Source organism: Lepidochelys kempii, chromosome 24 (assembly GCF_965140265.1).
Source record: "Lepidochelys kempii isolate rLepKem1 chromosome 24, rLepKem1.hap2, whole genome shotgun sequence".
Lineage (NCBI taxonomy): Eukaryota > Metazoa > Chordata > Testudines > Cheloniidae > Lepidochelys > Lepidochelys kempii.
Window position 1 is genome coordinate 9,405,266 of NC_133279.1, and position 16,688 is coordinate 9,421,953.

A 16,688-nucleotide genomic window follows, 5' to 3' on the forward strand; every position below is an offset into this window, starting at 1 on the left:
CAGAGATCGCCTCCAGGAGGTGATATGGGGGAGGGACAGAGACCCCTTGGGAAGCTGCTATGGGGGCAGAGATCCCCCCAGAATGCGCCATGGGGGTGGGGCGGAGACCCTTAGGGGCCTGCCATGGAGGTGCTGGAGGGCTGGCATGGGGTAGGGCAAAGGCCCCTGGGGGGTTGTCATGGGGGGCAGAGACCCACTGGGGGGTGCTGTGGAGCAGTGGGAGGAGCAGAGACACCCAAGGGGAGCAGCTATCGGAGTGGGAAGGCATATACCCCCTGGTGGGGGAGGGCTGACGGGGAACCCCAGATCAGATGGGGCCCCAGGGGTTTAGTTGAGGGGCTTGGGGCAGGGGACATGTTTGCACAGACCAAGGTGAGCGTGGGGCCAGTGATGGAAAGGGCACAGGCTGGGGGGCGAAGAGGGGGCTCAGATGGGCATTTCTCTCTCCCCCTCCTCACGGTCGTTGCCCTCCCCCCACCCAGATCTCTCGGACGCCTCAGTGCGAGGGCACGAGGAGGAGGAGGACTGGCAGGCGGGCAAGGAGGGCGTCTCGCTGAAGTGCCTCGGCGAGGGCAACCCCCCACCCACCTACAACTGGACCCGGTAAGTGTGAGCCCACTGTTTGCGGGCAGGGTTCCCCTTCCCAGCACAGCTCCGGGGGCAGAGGAGGGGGCAGGGCTGGCCTGTGCCTCTATCGGGGGCTGGCGCTGGAGGCTTGTGGGGGCTCAGGTCTGAGAAGCACCCCCAGATTTGGACTCGCTGCCCAGCCTCAGAGGGTCAGCCAGACCGGGCTCTGGGTCTCATAGGGGAGTTTGCCATGGTTGCAGACTCCAAGGGGATGCCCATTCCCCACCCGCCTCCAGCCAGAATATGGGCACGAGGAGCTGGTGTGACCCACACAAGAGCCTACTACAGCTGCCAGTTAGTGGAGTTACTCCTGCAGCAGGAGGCAGCAGCTGGTGTTTTAGCTCTGGAGGTCCAGGGTTCGAATCCTGGTGACAACCAGCTCGCGCTGTGGGGCGGAGCTCCAAGAAGGGCTGTGTTCTGGGTCAAAGTGCCGGTCGATGGCTGCCCTCCCTGGCCAAGCCATAGGCCTGTCTTCATTCCTGGCTACCTCAAAGCCAGCGAGTTGGTACATAGAATCGTAGGACTGGAAGGGACCTCGAGAGGTCATCTGCACTCATGGCAAGACTAAGTATGATCTGAGACCATCCCTGACAGGGGTTTGTCTAACCTGCTCTTCACAATCTCTAGCTGCGTGGCATACTCTGCATGTCAGCCGGTCAGTCCCAGCTGAGTTTGAGGTTTGCCAGGTGCTGCCTGTACCAGCTGTGATTTCACATGGGCAAGCCTCCGGCAGCTGGGACTGCAAGGCTGCGAGCTTCCCCTGAGCAGTGCCCTCCCACTCCAGGCCACAAAATCAATTTACCTCCGTCATCTTCCTGCCAGCCCAGGCTGGGTGCCCATTAGCCTGGTCCCAGGCCTGCGGCTGCATTCCCAGCCAACAACACTCGTGATCCCAGAGACTGGGAATCCAGGCGGATGGAGTGCACAGCTCCCACGGAGCCATTCGAAGGGAAGCTTTAACTTCCATAAACACTTGAGTCATCGCCCAGCCATCTCTGTTGTCTTGGGAGCCCTGGGGCGGCAGGGACTGGCTGGGACATGCTGTAGGTTGCTGGAGGCAGCCGGGGCCCCATGCACCCGCAGGGAGGAGAGGCTAAGGGGCAGCATGAGGGAACGTGGGGCGAGCGAGGCTCCCTCGGGGCTCTGGCCAGGCCCTGCGGGGAGAGGGCCTTTGACTCAGCAAATTTGCAGATGATACTAAACTGGGAGGAGTGGTAGATACGCTGGAGGGGAGGGATAGGATACAGAAGGACCTAGACAATTTGGAGGATTGGGCCAAAAGAAATCTGATGAGGTTCAATAAGGATAAGTGCAGGGTCCTACACTTAGGACGGAAGAACCCAATGCACAGCTACAGACTAGGGACCGAATGGCTAGGCAGCAGTTCTGCGGAAAAGGACCTAGGGGTGACAGTGGACGAGAAGCTGGATATGAGTCAGCAGTGTGCCCTTGTTGCCAAGAAGGCCAATGGCATTTTGGGATGTATAAGTAGGGGCATAGCGAGCAGATTGAGGGACGTGATCGTTCCCCTCTATTCGACATTGGTGAGGCCTCATCTGGAGTACTGTGTCCAGTTTTGGGCCCCGCACTACAAGAAGGATGTGGATAAATTGGAGAGAGTCCAGCGAAGGGCAACAAAAATGATTAGGGGACTGGAACACATGAGTTATGAGGAGAGGCTGAGGGAGCTGGGATTGTTTAGCCTGCAGAAGAGAAGAATGAGGGGGGATTTGATAGCTGCTTTCAACTACCTGAAAGGGGGTTCCAAAGAGGATGGCTCTAGACTGTTCTCAATGGTAGCAGATGACAGAACGAGGAGTAATGGTCTCAAGTTGCAGTGGGGGAGGTTTAGGTTGGATATTAGGAAAAACTTTTTCACTAAGAGGGTGGTGAAACACTGGAATGCGTTACCTAGGGAGGTGGTAGAATCTCCTTCCTTAGAGGTTTTTAAGGTCAGGCTTGACAAAGCCCTGGCTGGGATGATTTAACTGGGAATTGGTCCTGCTTCAAGCAGGGGGTTGGACTAGATGACCTTGTGGGGTCCCTTCCAACCCTGATATTCTATTATTCTATGACTGGGATGCCTAGAGGCTGGCAAGGAGGGCCTGTGCACAGTGCCACCGCTGCCATTAAAAGGAGGGCATGTGCCAGCCCCTGGCCCCATGGGACGCTGGCCTGGGTCAGCCTCCAGGTGTTACTGCACTGGGCGTGCTACGTAATCAATGGTTGGAGCTTTCTCCCCACGCTGCCCCCCTGAAAGCCAGGCACGAAACACAGTGGGGCTTTGGGGAACACCCCTCCCCCCTTTTCCTTTTCTTTTCCCTCCACAGGTATTTTCCCATCCCCGGGGAATTTCCTGAGCCGAGGGAGGGGCCGAGGGGCCAAGCCCCTGGAGACTCTATGATTTGAACCCCTGGATCCTGCTTTGTGGGGCCTGAAATGGGGCCAAAGGGACGTGCTTCCTAGCCAAAGTGGCAGCCAGATGGTTAATGGAGCCAGCGAGCTCTGCAGAGGGGAAAAGGAAGGGTCCTATTTGGGTGGCATCCCACGGGGTCTTAGTGTGTGGGCCCATGTGTTTGGGCCTGGGAGTATGTGCAGGTCCCTACTCAAGAATTAGTGTGTGTGTGTGTTTGATCGTTCTTGGGTGTACCTGGGTTCGTGTGTGTGTGTACCTGGGTATGTGTGTACCCAGGCGTGTTTGTGCTAAGGTGATCATTCTTATATGTACCTGTTTGTGTGTGTGTATACGCCTGGGTCTATGGATGTGATATTGTGTACAAACACGTGCGTTTGTTTTTGGGGTCTGGTTGTGTGGCTCCGTGTGGACGTGTTTTTGTATTTGTGCTCGTGTGACTGCCTTGTGTTTGTGCCCGTGGGTGTGTAAATTGGAGGGTGGGTGCCTGGATAGGCATGCGTTTCTGTGCACCTTGACACTATACATTGTGTAGATGGCTTTGGGGAGATGTACTTGTGTTGGGGTGTCTATGTGAACGTGTGTGTGTTTGTGTACATGTGTTGGGGCACTCACGTGTGTGTGTTTGGGCAGGGGTTCGTGTTGTGTGCGTGCGTCCACACGTCCCTCTGTTGACGTGTGTGTGTGTCCGTGTGTTGGTGTGTGGGATGGAACCGGTGGCCCGGGTCATGCCGACTCAGCCCCCGTGCGGTGACGCAAGGAGCCGCGCAGCGTTCCGGGCTGTGTCTGGGCAGGCCCCGGCACTGGGCTCTGGCAGCGGATCAGCCGCGCAGGAACCGTGGGAAAAGGCAGGGAGCCCTTTGATTTCAGCACCTATTGTTCCCGGTGTCCCGGCTCGCCCCGCCCACCACAGCCGCCCGTCCAGGCACGTCGGCCAAGGGAGGCAACCGGCGGCCATGGGGCACAGGGCCGGGGGGGGGGGAGCCGTGAGACATTCTCTGTGTGGCTCCCTCCTGTCCATCCATGTGTCTCGCTGTGTCTCCATGTCTCCCTCTATTCCAGGGGTTCCAGCCTGTCCCATAGGGCCCCCCTTAGCACCTCCTTCCATTGGACCCCCCCTCCCCATGCAGACCCCTGCTCTAGGGCAGTGATGGCAGTTGGGAACAGCTGCTGCAGAGCACCCTGGTTAAAGCGAGTGGGATCGCTGCCCCCTGTCTGTTCAACCCCTTGCCCTCCCCGCTTAGCTCCCCCCTCTGACTCTGCTTCTCTGCTCCCCAGGCTCAACGGCCCCATGCCCGAAGGAGTGAAGGTCAAGGGGGCCACCCTCCTCTTCCAGAGACCCCTCACCCCCGACGACACTGGCGTCTACATCTGCCAGGTTGCCAACAGGTTTGCAGCCAAGGAGGTTCGGGCCAGCATCAGCATAAAAGGTAGAGTCTGGGGCAGGCGGGGTGGCAGCACCCCCTTGTGGTGGGGTTGATAAGGCCCCTTGCGATGGGGGGGTTGGCTCTGATGGATAGAATAGGGCTGCTGGATGCAGACGCTCCCTGGGGCTCTCCAGCTCCCCACCTGTGATGCCCAGTGTCATCAAATGGGGGCGCCCTCAGTCCCGTCCTGGAGCCAGCAGCTGGAGAGGGGGCTGTGGGTTACCCTGCCCACCGGGTGGTGGTGCAGTCAGAGTGCTGGCTCTGGGCTCGCCCTGGGCCCTCTTCATGTGGGTTCAAATCCAGCCCTGTTGGGTTCAGGCACCCACCCCTCACCAGGGTCTGAGCTCTCCTGGGGGAATCTGCCCGTCTTGTCCCCTCTGCTCAGCAATTGCTCTAGAGCCTAGCGGTGCTCAGCGTCAGGGGGGCTCCGGAGTCCAGGAGAGCGTCAGGGCTTGGCTGGATCAGCACCTGTGCAGGGAGCCCGCCCGGGAGAGCCCAGCACCGCACAAGGCAGGGGTGGCGATTCAGCAGGCAGCGCTCCGAGTGCTGAGCCCAAGTGGTGCTGGGGGCGCTGTGCTGCAGGGAGCAGGGTGGGGAATCCTTAGCCATACAGAAGCAGATTGGATCTTCAGAGCTAGCACCAACAGGGGCTGATAACTAAACATCAGGTGACCATCTGTCTACCCATCTGTCTGTCTATCTGTCCACCCACCCATCCATCCACTCATCTGTCCATCCACCCATCCATCTGTCCCTCCGTCCATCTGTCCACTCATCCGCCCATTCATCCATCCGTCCGTCCGTCCACCCATCCATCTGTCCACCCATCCACTCATCTGTCCACCCACCCATCCATCCATCCACCCAGCCAACCATCCATCCGTCCGTCCATCTGTCCACTCATCCGCCCATCCATCCATCCATCCATCCATCCATCCACTCATCTGTCCACCCACCCACCCACCCACCCACCCATCCATCCATCCATCTGTATCCACCCACCCATCCATCCATCTGTCCACTCATCCATCCGTCCATCCATCTGTCTATCCACCCACCCATCCATCCACTCATCTGTCCACCCACCCATCCATCTGTCCACTCATCCTCCTATCCATCCATCCGCCCATCCATCCATCCACTCATCTGTCTATCCACCCACCCATCCATCCATCCACGCATCCATCTGTCCACCCATCCACTCATCTGTCCACACACCCACCCACCCATCCATCCATCCACTCATCTGTCTATCCACCCACCCATCCAGCCATCCGTCCGTCCATCTGTCGACTCATCCATCCATCTGTCCATCTCTCCATCCATTCATCTGTCTGTCCATCCTTCTGTCCGTCCAGTCTGATGCCCCTTTAGACCCGGAGTCCGGGTTCCTGCCAGCCCACCCTTGTCGCTCGGACACCAGCTGTGCCGTACCCCCCACACCCGGCCACAGTCTCAGCCTCTCCCTGTCTGTCCCTCCCAGCAGAGAGTGAGCTGCAGAAGGTGAACGTGGTCTCGGCCTCGGTGGTGGCGGTGGGCGTTATCGCGGCCGTGCTGCTCTGCGTGCTGGTCCTGGTTGTTGTGTTCATGACCCTCTACCACCGACGGAAAACCAGGCGCATCTCTGAGAAATAGTAAGAGACGGAGCAAGGGGGGAGGGGCAGCTCCCTGGCGCACCCCCTCTGCCCCGGAGATACACCAACCCCCCTCACCTGGCCCCTCTGTCTTGCCTCCAGAGGGTCCCTTGATGGGATCCATGGGACCCACATAGAGAAGAGCTGAGCTCCTGCACAAATCATTACAGCAGAGAGCCTGCCCCAGCGTCACCGTCGCTCGCTGGGTGGTGAGCCTCAGGCCTGGGGACCCTGCTCCCGAGCTGGGCTGGGCTGAGCGAGCAGCAGTGGATGGGAGGCCGAGTGGGCAGTGTGGGACGGATGATGCTGGCTACAGCAGGGTCTGCTGCAGAGAGTGGCTGGGCAAGCTTCTGCCCCCCCTCCGCATCCCACAAGCTCTGCCGATTCCCCTCAATCCTGACCCGCAGCCCCCTGCTATCCCAGCCCTGGGCTCTGCCGGTGCCCCTCAATCCCAACCCACAGCCCTCTGCTATCCCAGCTCTGGGCTCTCCCCACAGCTCTGCCGATTCCCCTCAATCCTGACCCGCAGCCCCCTGCTATCCCAGCCCTGGGCTCTGTCGGTGCCCCTCAATCCCAACCCACAGCCCTCTGCTATCCCAGCTCTGGGCTCTCCCCACAGCTCTGCCGATTCCCCTCAATCCTGACCCGCAGCCCCCTGCTATCCCAGCCCTGGGCTCTGCCGGTGCCCCTCAATCCCAACCCACAGCCCTCTGCTATCCCAGCTCTGGGCTCTCCCCACAGCTCTGCCGATTCCCCTCAATCCTGACCCGCAGCCCCCTGCTATCCCAGCCCTGGGCTCTGCCGGTGCCCCTCAATCCCAACCCACAGCCCTCTGCTATCCCAGCTCTGGGCTCTCCCCACAGCTCTGCCGATTCCCCTCAATCCTGACCCGCAGCCCCCTGCTATCCCAGCCCTGGGCTCTGCCGGTGCCCCTCAATCCCAACCCACAGCCCTCTGCTATCCCAGCTCTGGGCTCTCCCCACAGCTCTGCCGATTCCCCTCAATCCTGACCCGCAGCCCCCTGCTATCCCAGCCCTGGGCTCTGCCGGTGCCCCTCAATCCCAACCCACAGCCCTCTGCTATCCCAGCTCTGGGCTCTCCCCACAGCTCTGCCGATTCCCCTCAATCCTGACCCGCAGCCCCCTGCTATCCCAGCCCTGGGCTCTGCCGGTGCCCCTCAATCCCAACCCACAGCCCACTGCTATCCCAGCCCTGCCCCCACTTCTCTGCCAGCTCCCCTCAATCCCGACCTGTAGCCCCCTCTTATCCTAGCCCTGGGCTCTCCCTACAGCTCTGCCGGTGCTCCTCAATCCCAACCCGCAGCCCCCTGCTATCGCAGCTCTGGGCTCTCCCCACAGCTCTGCCGATTCCCCTCAATCCCAACCCGCAGCCCCCTGCTATCCCAGCTCTGGGCTCTCCCCACAGCTCTGCCGATTCCCCTCAATCCTGACCCGCAGCCCCCTGCTATCCCAGCCCTGGGCTCTGCCGGTGCCCCTCAATCCCAACCCACAGCCCACTGCTATCCCAGCCCTGCCCCCACTTCTCTGCCAGCTCCCCTCAATCCCGACCTGTAGCCCCCTCTTATCCTAGCCCTGGGCTCTCCCTACAGCTCTGCTGGTGCTCCTCAATCCCAACCCGCAGCCCCCTGCTATCGCAGCTCTGGGCTCTCCCCACAGCTCTGCCAATTCCCCTCAATCCCAACCCGCAGCCCCCTGCTATCCCAGCTCTGGGCTCTCCCCACAGCTCTGCCAATTCCCCTCAATCCTGACCCACAGCCCCCTGCTATCCCAGCCCTGGGCTCTGCCGGTGCCCCTCAATCCCAACCCACAGCCCTCTGCTATCCCAGCTCTGGGCTCTCCCCACAGCTCTGCCAATTCCCCTCAATCCTGACCCACAGCCCCCTGCTATCCCAGCCCTGGGCTCTGCCGGTGCCCCTCAATCCCAACCCACAGCCCACTGCTATCCCAGCCCTGCCTCCACTTCTCTGCCAGCTCCCCTCAATCCCGACCTGTAGCCCCCTCTTATCCTAGCCCTGGGCTCTCCCTACAGCTCTGCTGGTGCTCCTCAATCCCAACCCGCAGCCCCCTGCTATCCCAGCTCTGGGCTCTCCCCACAGCTCTGCCAATTCCCCTCAATCCCAACCCACAGCCCTCTGCTATCCCAGCTCTGGGCTCTCCCCACAGCTCTGCCGATTCCCCTCAATCCTGACCCGCAGCCCCCTGCTATCCCAGCTCTGGGCTCTCCCCACAGCTCTGCCAATTCCCCTCAATCCCAACCCGCAGCCCCCTGCTATCCCAGCTCTGAGCTCTCCCCACAGCTCTGCCAATTCCCCTCAATCCCAACCCGCAGCCCCCCGCTATCGCAGCTCTGGGCTCCCCGCCTCCGTCACTAAGTCCTAGCATGGTCCAGGCACTTGTAGTTTTAACCCCTGCGAGCTGGTCAAGGTGACGTTAAAACTGCCTGCGAGGGTTGTGCTGCGTTCTGGCACCACGTCAGACGCCACCTGGGAGTCGTTTTGGCCCCCGACTGGGCCTTGTGTGGTTTGAAATGCTGCCCTTCGCCTCAGTGACGACCCAGCGCTCGGCTTTACCGGGTCGGTTCAGCCCCTGCAGGCGTACAACCCCTCCGCCCCGCCTGGAGATGTAGAAGGTGCTGACTGACTGTGACCTGGGCCCTGCTTAGAGAGACCTTGATGCAGGCCCTGCAGACAGACTCCTCTCCCTCCTTGCCCCTGACTAGGCAGCCACCCAAACTCTGGCACCCGGATCCTGCCTCAGGCTGCTCCCGGTGGGAATTGAGCCCCAGGCTTCCCTTATCACTGCGCTAACCTCTGCCAGCCAGGATACAAGAGGCTGGGAGCGGGTCTCAGGAGCAGCCTTGGAGGACCAGCCATGGGGTTTGAGGAGAGCACACAGCTCAGCCAGGCCACGGGGCTCCCGGGGCTGACCGGGACGCGGATCTCACTGCTCACCCTGGTGTCTCTCTACCTGGCAGCGAGGAGGAGCTGACCATAACGAGGGAGAATTCCATCCGGCGCCTGTACTCCAGCCACAGCACCAGCACCCGGAACCAGGTGAGGGGGCCGGGAGAGTGGGGGAGCCCAATGGGGAGGGAGTGGGGCCCTGGTGGGGATGTTCAGCCCTCTCCCTCTCCCCCTCCCACAGTTATGCTGAATTTTCTCCCCATCCGATTTGCAGGGGAGCTGGCTCAGTGAAGAACCCAGCCTCCCCTGCAGGGAACGTGTGGAAAGACACGAGTGAGGTTTGGGGCTTGTTAGGAGACAGTAGACAGGGCAACCCAACCCCATGGCGGGTAACTGGAGGCAGCTGCCCAGGCTGCATGGGGGATAGCTGGGGGTGGCTATGCGGAGCCCATAAGGGTCACTGGGGGCAGCTACTCAGCCCCATAAAGGTAACTGGAGCAGGGCTGCACAAAGGTTTTTGGGTGCCTAGGGCAAAATCTGAAACTGAGCTCCTCCCGCCCCCCAAAAATTACCCTGGAGACAAAAGAAGAATTCTGGCTGTGGGTGCAAAGACACGGGCGGGAGGTGACTCACCCATCCTGCGGGCCTGGGCTTGGCTCCCTGTGTGGGGCATGGGGACCCAGCACGCGGGGTCGCAGCCCTGCTCCGCTTTGGCCTGGCTGCCTCTGCCCCACGGAGCAGCCTTGTGCCCTGGCACCCAGTGCCGCAGCGTCACTGATTCCTGTCCCACGGGCTCGGGGGCCCTCTCGAACATGGGGCTGGGGCAAACTGCCCCTTTCATCCTGCCCTGGCTGGCCCTGGCGGGGCATGAGGGAGACTGCCGGGACCAGGTGTTGGTCACCCGCCCTCGCTCTCTGTTTTTCAGACAGAGGAAACCCTGCACCTGCGGGGGGACAGCCGGCAGGGAAGCCTGCGGGGAGACAGCCTGCGTGGCACCAGCATCTGCTCCGTCTTGGTGAGGCGCGGGGTGGGGCTCTCGTTCCTCCTGTCCTGTGCTGATTCCCTTGGAGTTCGGAGTCGCGGCCCCGGGGAGGTGGCTGCGGGAGCCCCCTGCAGAGTCCCGTGGGGTCAGCAGTCGGACGGGAACTGGCATCCGGGGGGGGGGGGGGGGGGGCCCTCCCACCCCTTGGAGCCCCTGCAGCCAGTGGCTTGGCCTGAGCTACTGCAGCCCAGGCTGCCTTGGAAAGCGAGGGTCCAGGCCCCCACTGCTCCCCCTGGCCAAGGCTGCTGAGAGTGGGCTCCTGCAGAGACGGGTTCCCTGCTCTGGCACATGTGTGGATGCGCTCACGCATTTTCACACCTGCTAGCTCACACCTGGACACCCTCACATGCACCCCTCCTCACACACGTCTTCACACCCGCTAGCTCACCCATGCTCACACATGTCTGTCTGTCTCACACACACATAGCCCTCCGACTGGGGACTCATTTGTGCATCTCACACTCACAAGCCTGCCGCCCTCTGGTGCCCGCACACCCGCCCAGCCTACGCCCACACCGACCCATGTGCATGCACACTCACCATCATCGCATTTCAGCCCAGAGCAAACCCCTCGTGCCTCGGGCCCTGAACCCCGGCAGAGCAAAGGGAAGCTGCCAGGGCACCCAGCCCCCAGAGAGCCGGTCTCCTGGCCAAGGTTACGCTGACCCCTACTGGCCTGGGCAGGGAGGACCACAAGTCATGCACTGACAATGGATATTCAGGCTCCTATGGCTTTCCCCAGGAGGGGAGAAGGTTTCCCAGCAGGTGTGTGTGTGTATGTCAGGGGGAAATGCTGTTCCTCTGAGTCCTCACCTGCTCTGCTCAGCCAGTGGCTAGACTGCCCTCTCCCTAGCCACAGCGCCACCCAGTGGCTGCCCCGGGATCTCCCCAGGGATTAGCTAGCAGCTAGAGGGTGGGTGTGTGGGAGGACGTGTTCTGGGAAGGGGAACTCCCTGCTCTGCCCCCCAGCACCCCAGCTCAGTTGTTGTCTCCCCTGGCTCAGAGCGAGGAGGCAGAGGGGCGCAGCTACTCCACCCTGTCGACGGTGCGGGAGATTGAGACACAGACGGAGCAGCCCCCGGCCCCAGCGCTGGTCCCCGAGGAGGAGAAGGAGGAGAAGGAGAAAGAGAGGGAGGAGGAAGAGGAGGAGGAGGAGCGGGAGGAGAACACCATCAAGGCAGCCATGACCCACTTTGTGCAGGAGAACGGCACACTGCGGGCCAAGCCCACCACCAACGGCATCTACATCAATGGGCGGGGCCACCTGGTGTGAGCCAGGGGCCACGGGCACAGACTGGCCTGGTGCCGATCAGGGCCGGGCCCTGGACACACAGATGTCCCCTGCAGCCTGCCAGCCCCTCCTGCTGGGACTGACCCACTGAGCCCTTGTACAGACAGCCTGCTCTGGCTCTGGATTTCTGGAGAGGGCAGATCTGGTTCACTGTGGGGCAAAAGGGCCCTTGGCCAATTGGGGGGTCCCCTGCCCCCGCATTGGTCCTTGCTTCCTGCAACAGCCGCCTAGCTTTTCTGCATTGGATGTTTCCTGCCCGGCTGGCGCCGAGGGCCCCATGCATGCTCCTCCCTCTGACCTCTGCCGCAGTGGGGCTGGAGAATATGGTACCTGCCTACCCTGTCCTGTCTATCCCCAGAGGCAGGACTAGCCAGGAAGCGGCTCTGACGACTCAGGGAGCTGCCTACATCCCGACTGGGGGTAACAACTGTGGGGTCACGCTGCCTCCTGTAGGGGGCACTGTCACAGCCACTGCATCTGGCCCAGGTGGCGCTCGGAGCCACGCCCCCCAGCACGGTGCAAGGGTGGGACCCCAGCCCTCTGCCGAGTCTGTCCTCTGGGCGACCCCAGGGACAGGCCCTCCCTGGAGAGCCCCCGGCTTCCTGTGCCATTCCTGGGATGTCTCTGTGCTCTGTGGTGCCCACCAGTGGCCGCGGGCGGACTAGCGTCAAGGGCAAGTGAGCGCGGAGACACCCCAGCAGGGGCACTTAGGGGTGGGGGAATCGGCGCCACCTGCTGGGCAAGAGGAACCCAAGCGCCTGCCTCAGCCCCATGCACACAGCCCGCCCCATGGGGCTTGGCATCTTGGTAAGGCAGGGGTGCGGCACCCCTGTGGCCGGGCTGCAATGAACACTGGGGTGTGAGAAGGTCTGGACCAAGACTGAGGGACACAGACAGACCCTGTGGTTCTCTCCGCTCTCTAGATCCCAGCCTGGGTCCCGCAGCTACAGACCGGGTTGCTCAGAACACAAGAGAGCACTGCCCCCCTGGCCTCACCGGCTCCCCAACGCCACAGGGCCCGGCCCCAGGAGCTAATCTGGGCCCAGCCGGGGTTCAGGGGTGCTCGCCCTGGGTGGTTTAATGGAGGTAAAATTCCTCTGGTCCTGGGGCGACTGGGATCCTGGTGCAGGGAGTGGGGCTCTGAGGGTCTCCAAATACTTTGGGAGGGTTGAAGTTCACCAAAGGTTTTTTTCCTGGTTGTTTAAAGCCATGGGGCTTCCCTCTCCCCCACCTCAGTGTAATGCACAAGTATTTTAAACCCTTGGGTTTCTAGTTAAAGGGGCAGCCATGTCCGGGGCCCCAGCCCGCACAGCTGAGCATGGGGTCGGGAGCAGGGATTGAACTGGGGATCTGCAGAGCTAACAAGCCGAGTGTGAACCAAAAGGAGAAGACCCTTGAGCAGCATCAGGCGCTGCATGGACGGGCCCAGCAGCTGGATGTGGGTGACATTCGCTGGGTTACAGAGCTGGGCTGGGTTTGATTCTTTCCCTGGGGTTTCTCTCCTTGGCAGAGTACAAACAGGCTGAGCCCCAGTGGGACCCCAGCAGGGTTGAACCTGGGCCCAGCGCATTCTCCCAGTCCCGGTCCACACAACCCCATGCCAGATCATCGTGCCCCCCCGGACACGCTCTCCTCTCTGGCCATGCATGGTGTTAGCATTGGCAGAGCAGCGGGGGTTGAACCCTGAGGGCTGTTCCTGCCCAGAAATGGTCTCGTTTCTGCTGGGGTAGGGGGCCTGTTTGCAGGCCCAACACTCACCAGGGGGTGAAGTTTTGGCAGGAGGGAGGAGTAGGGCCATTTGTCTAAATCCTTAACAGAACGGCAGCCCGGTGACTCTTCAGCGGATGCTGGGCCACGGTTCCCCCAAGGTGGCCCCACCCTGCTCCCCTCGGAGTCAGTTGCAAACCTCTCCTGGGCTGCAAGCCCTCTCCCCTATCTGGTCATTGGCAACCAGAGGCTGGTTCATCGCCACGGGACGCTGATGCTGCAGGTCTGCACAGGAGGGCAACTCGTGGCTCCACGGAGGGACCAACCGGAGCCTTGCCATTGACACCCTCGTTGCCCCCCAGGGCTTTGGATCAGGCTCTGTGTCCTCTTTGCCCCATGTCCGATATTTTGGGGAGGGCCCCTCCAGAGCAGACCGCCCCTCCCCCCCGACAGCAGGAGAGCACATCTGTTCCGGAGGAGTGGCTGGGCTTCATGTCAGGCCGGGTGGAACCTCCTGCAGTGTGAAATCCATGGAGGGGTGCCGGGGACAGATTTGGCTCCTGGTCCCTGTGGGCGGGGGGTACCCGGAATCAGATCAAGAATACGCCAGGCCCAGTCTGGCCTGGTGCAGAATGCTGCTGCCCCCTGGTGGTGATATTTATAACGTTTTTATGTATGGTTTATTTCTATGTTTTGCTGCCCCTCCATGGGCCACTCTCAGGGCAAGAAAGACCTAGAGTGGTGAGGTCTAAAGCAATGAGTGTTGGCCTAACCCGGCTCCAAAGTAAAGCCCCCGCAGGGGTGGATTTAGGGCTCCAAGAAAGTCCTGCTTGGCACGCAGGTAATGCTCCCAATCCGCCTAGCCAGCGGGAAGAGGGGCCGGGGCTGTGCCCTGCGGGATCTGAGTGAGATGGGAAAGTGGAGGAGTAGGGATGAAGCTTTTCCACGGTGTAGAAACAGAGGGTTTGCTGCCTTGGCTCAGACGCCTGGCCTGTCTCATCCCGTCTCCTCACCCCCTGTGAGATTGGATCAGACCACGGGTTCTTCTAGGCCCCAATCCAAAGCCCACCGAAGTCACTGGGCAATTTTCCATTGACTTCTGGGACTATTGGCGCAGACTCCATGCCCCACATCCCACCTCCACCAATGGCCAATACCTGATCCTTCAGCTAAAGACAAGCCCTTGTGCGTGTAGCCAGCTGTGCCATGCCTCCAGACCCCTGCCGTCTGGCGCCCAAAGCGTGAGAGTGGTTCTTACCTTCAAATTGTCTTGGGAAAGGAAATTAAACCAGGTTTGAAAGCCCAGGCCCAGGTCGATTTCAGAGGGGCAATTGTGTTGCATTTTTGATTCGGAGGGGTTTGGGGGTAGTCTCTGGAGTTAGTGGCGGGGATTCCCTGTCCTGTGTATGTTCTGTAAATGTGTGTGTATATAGAGCTCCCTATCTATGTGTATATAGATGTATATGCCTATTCTTTTTGTTATATGTACTGCTGGTTTTGTAAATAAATTCCCCATTTGGCACCCTGGGACTTCTGGGTTAGTCCCTTTTGCTTGTCTCCTCGGGGGCTCCTGGCCTGGCTGAAGGAGCCAAATGGGCGGCGGGTCGGGGGGAGCTCAGAGAACCTCAGAGCAAACTGCCCGGAGCTGGAGAGGAGGAAAGGAATGAATATGAGCACTTGGCTTTCACCCACATGGGCAGTGACTGGATTTGGTGCCCATGGCAGGGTCGTGTGCGACTGTGAGAGAGAGAGGGAGCGAGAGAGACCTGTGACTTGTGCGTGTGTACATATGCATGTGATTGTACATGCATGCACTTGTAATTGTGTGTTTACATGTGTGTGATTGCGTTTACATACATGATTGTATGCATGCACCTGTGAGTTTGTGTATTTGCATGCATGTGAGTGTGTTTGTGTGTGCACACTTGTGTGATTCTATGTTTTACGTGTGTGGTTTTTGTTAGTGTGATTGCATCTGGGAGTGCGCTTGGCTTCACTGCAAAGTCAGCTTGTCTGGCAAATCGCCTTTCGTCCACACACACAAGCCCCTCCCTTGGGTTTAGTGGCGCTGGGCACTCAGGCTGGGCACTCCTGCAGGGCTAGATGGTAAAGCCCAAGTGAGCCCAACCTGTCAGCTGCTAACACGACCACTGTGCAGTGTGGATGCAGGAGTGGGTAGGTGTCAAAGTCTGTGTGTGTGTGTATCTGTATATGATGAGTGTGTATGTGTATCTGTGTGTAGCAGTGTGTGTATCTGTGTATGATGAGCATCTATGTATGTGTATCTGTGTGCATGTATATCAGTGTGTGTGTATCTGTATATGAGTATCTGTGTGTGTGTGTATCTATGTACCTGTGTGTATCTGTGTGTGTGTCTGTGTGTGATGAGTATGTGTGTCTGTATCCATGTGCGTGTGTGTATCAGTACATGTGTGTATCTGTATATGAGTATCTTTGTATGTGTATCTATGTGTGTATTCATATGCGTGTGTGTATCTGTATATGTGTATCTGTGTGTGTGTGTGTGTCCATGGGCATGTGTGTATCTGTGTGTGTGTGTATGTATCCATGTGCGTGTGTGTGAATCAGTGTGTGTGTCTATATATGATGAATATCTGTGTGTGTATCTGTGTTTCAGTGTATGTGTGTATCAGTGTGTGTGTATCTGTATATGATGAGTATCTGTGTGTGTGTGTATCTGTGTGCATATCAGTATGTTTGTGTATCTGTATATGATGTGTATCTGTGTGTGTGTATATATATCTGTGTGTGTCTGTATCTGTGTAAGAGTATCTATGTCTGTGTGTCTGTATATGAGAGTATTTCTGTGTGTGTATGTAGCTATATGTGATGAGTATCTGTGTATGTGTATCAGTGTGTGTACCTGTGTGTGTATTTGTGTATGTGTATCAGTGTGTGTGTACCTGTATATGAGTATCTGTGTCTGTGTATCCGTGTGTGTGTGTGTATCCGTGTGTGTATCAGTGTGTGTGTACCTGTATATGAGTATCTGTGTGTGTGTATCCGTGTGTGTCTGTGTATCAGTGTGTGTGTGTATCCGTGTGTGTATCAGTGTGTGTGTACCTGTATATGAGTATCTGTGTCTGTGTATCAGTGTGTGTGTGTATCCGTGTGTCTGTGTGTATCAGTGTGTGTGTGTATCTGTGTCTGTGTATCCGTGTGTGTCTGTGTATCCGTGTGTGTGTGTACCTGTATATGAGTATCTGTGTCTGTGTATCCGTGTGTGTGTATCAGTGTGTGTGTGTGTATCCGTGTGTGTATCAGTGTGTGTGTACCTGTATATGAGTATCTGTGTCTGTGTATCAGTGTGCGTCAAAGTCTCAGGGCCAATGGAAATGTTTCCTTCCAAGCCCAAGTCGATGCTGTTGGAAGAGCCAATCCGTGTCCTGCGTCATGCAGCATCTTCCTGGTGTGCAGCACGCGTGGCTAGGGGCCGAGGGGAGGCTGGCGCTGGAGGACTGAGCTGCGACACAAGCCGAGGGAGCCCCTCAGCTCTATAAAGGGAACTGAGGAAACTCTTGAGAGCAGGGATCTGGGCCAGCCTCCCTCGGCTTCCGGAAAGGCAAAGCAGCTCCTGCGTTGAAGCTCAGGGACGGCAGTGGT

At 59.2% G+C, this 16,688-nt stretch overlaps 1 protein-coding gene across 2 annotated transcripts in view; it reads left to right on the forward strand.

The window, feature by feature from the left end:
• NECTIN4 (nectin cell adhesion molecule 4) overlaps positions 1-14,592 on the forward strand; it is a 46,676-nt gene extending 32,084 nt beyond the window's left edge. Inside the window, exons 4-9 of one of the 2 annotated variants that reach the window (XM_073323104.1) lie at positions 483-603; positions 4,319-4,470; positions 5,951-6,101; positions 9,096-9,174; positions 9,950-10,039; positions 11,070-14,592. In XM_073323104.1, the coding sequence (XP_073179205.1) occupies positions 483-603; positions 4,319-4,470; positions 5,951-6,101; positions 9,096-9,174; positions 9,950-10,039; positions 11,070-11,339 (863 nt within the window). In that variant the 3' untranslated portion in view covers positions 11,340-14,592. The remainder of the gene's footprint in view (positions 1-482; positions 604-4,318; positions 4,471-5,950; positions 6,102-9,095; positions 9,175-9,949; positions 10,040-11,069) is intronic. The other variant, XM_073323105.1, reaches the window with a different exon arrangement.
• The last annotated feature ends 2,096 nt before the right edge of the window (positions 14,593-16,688 follow it).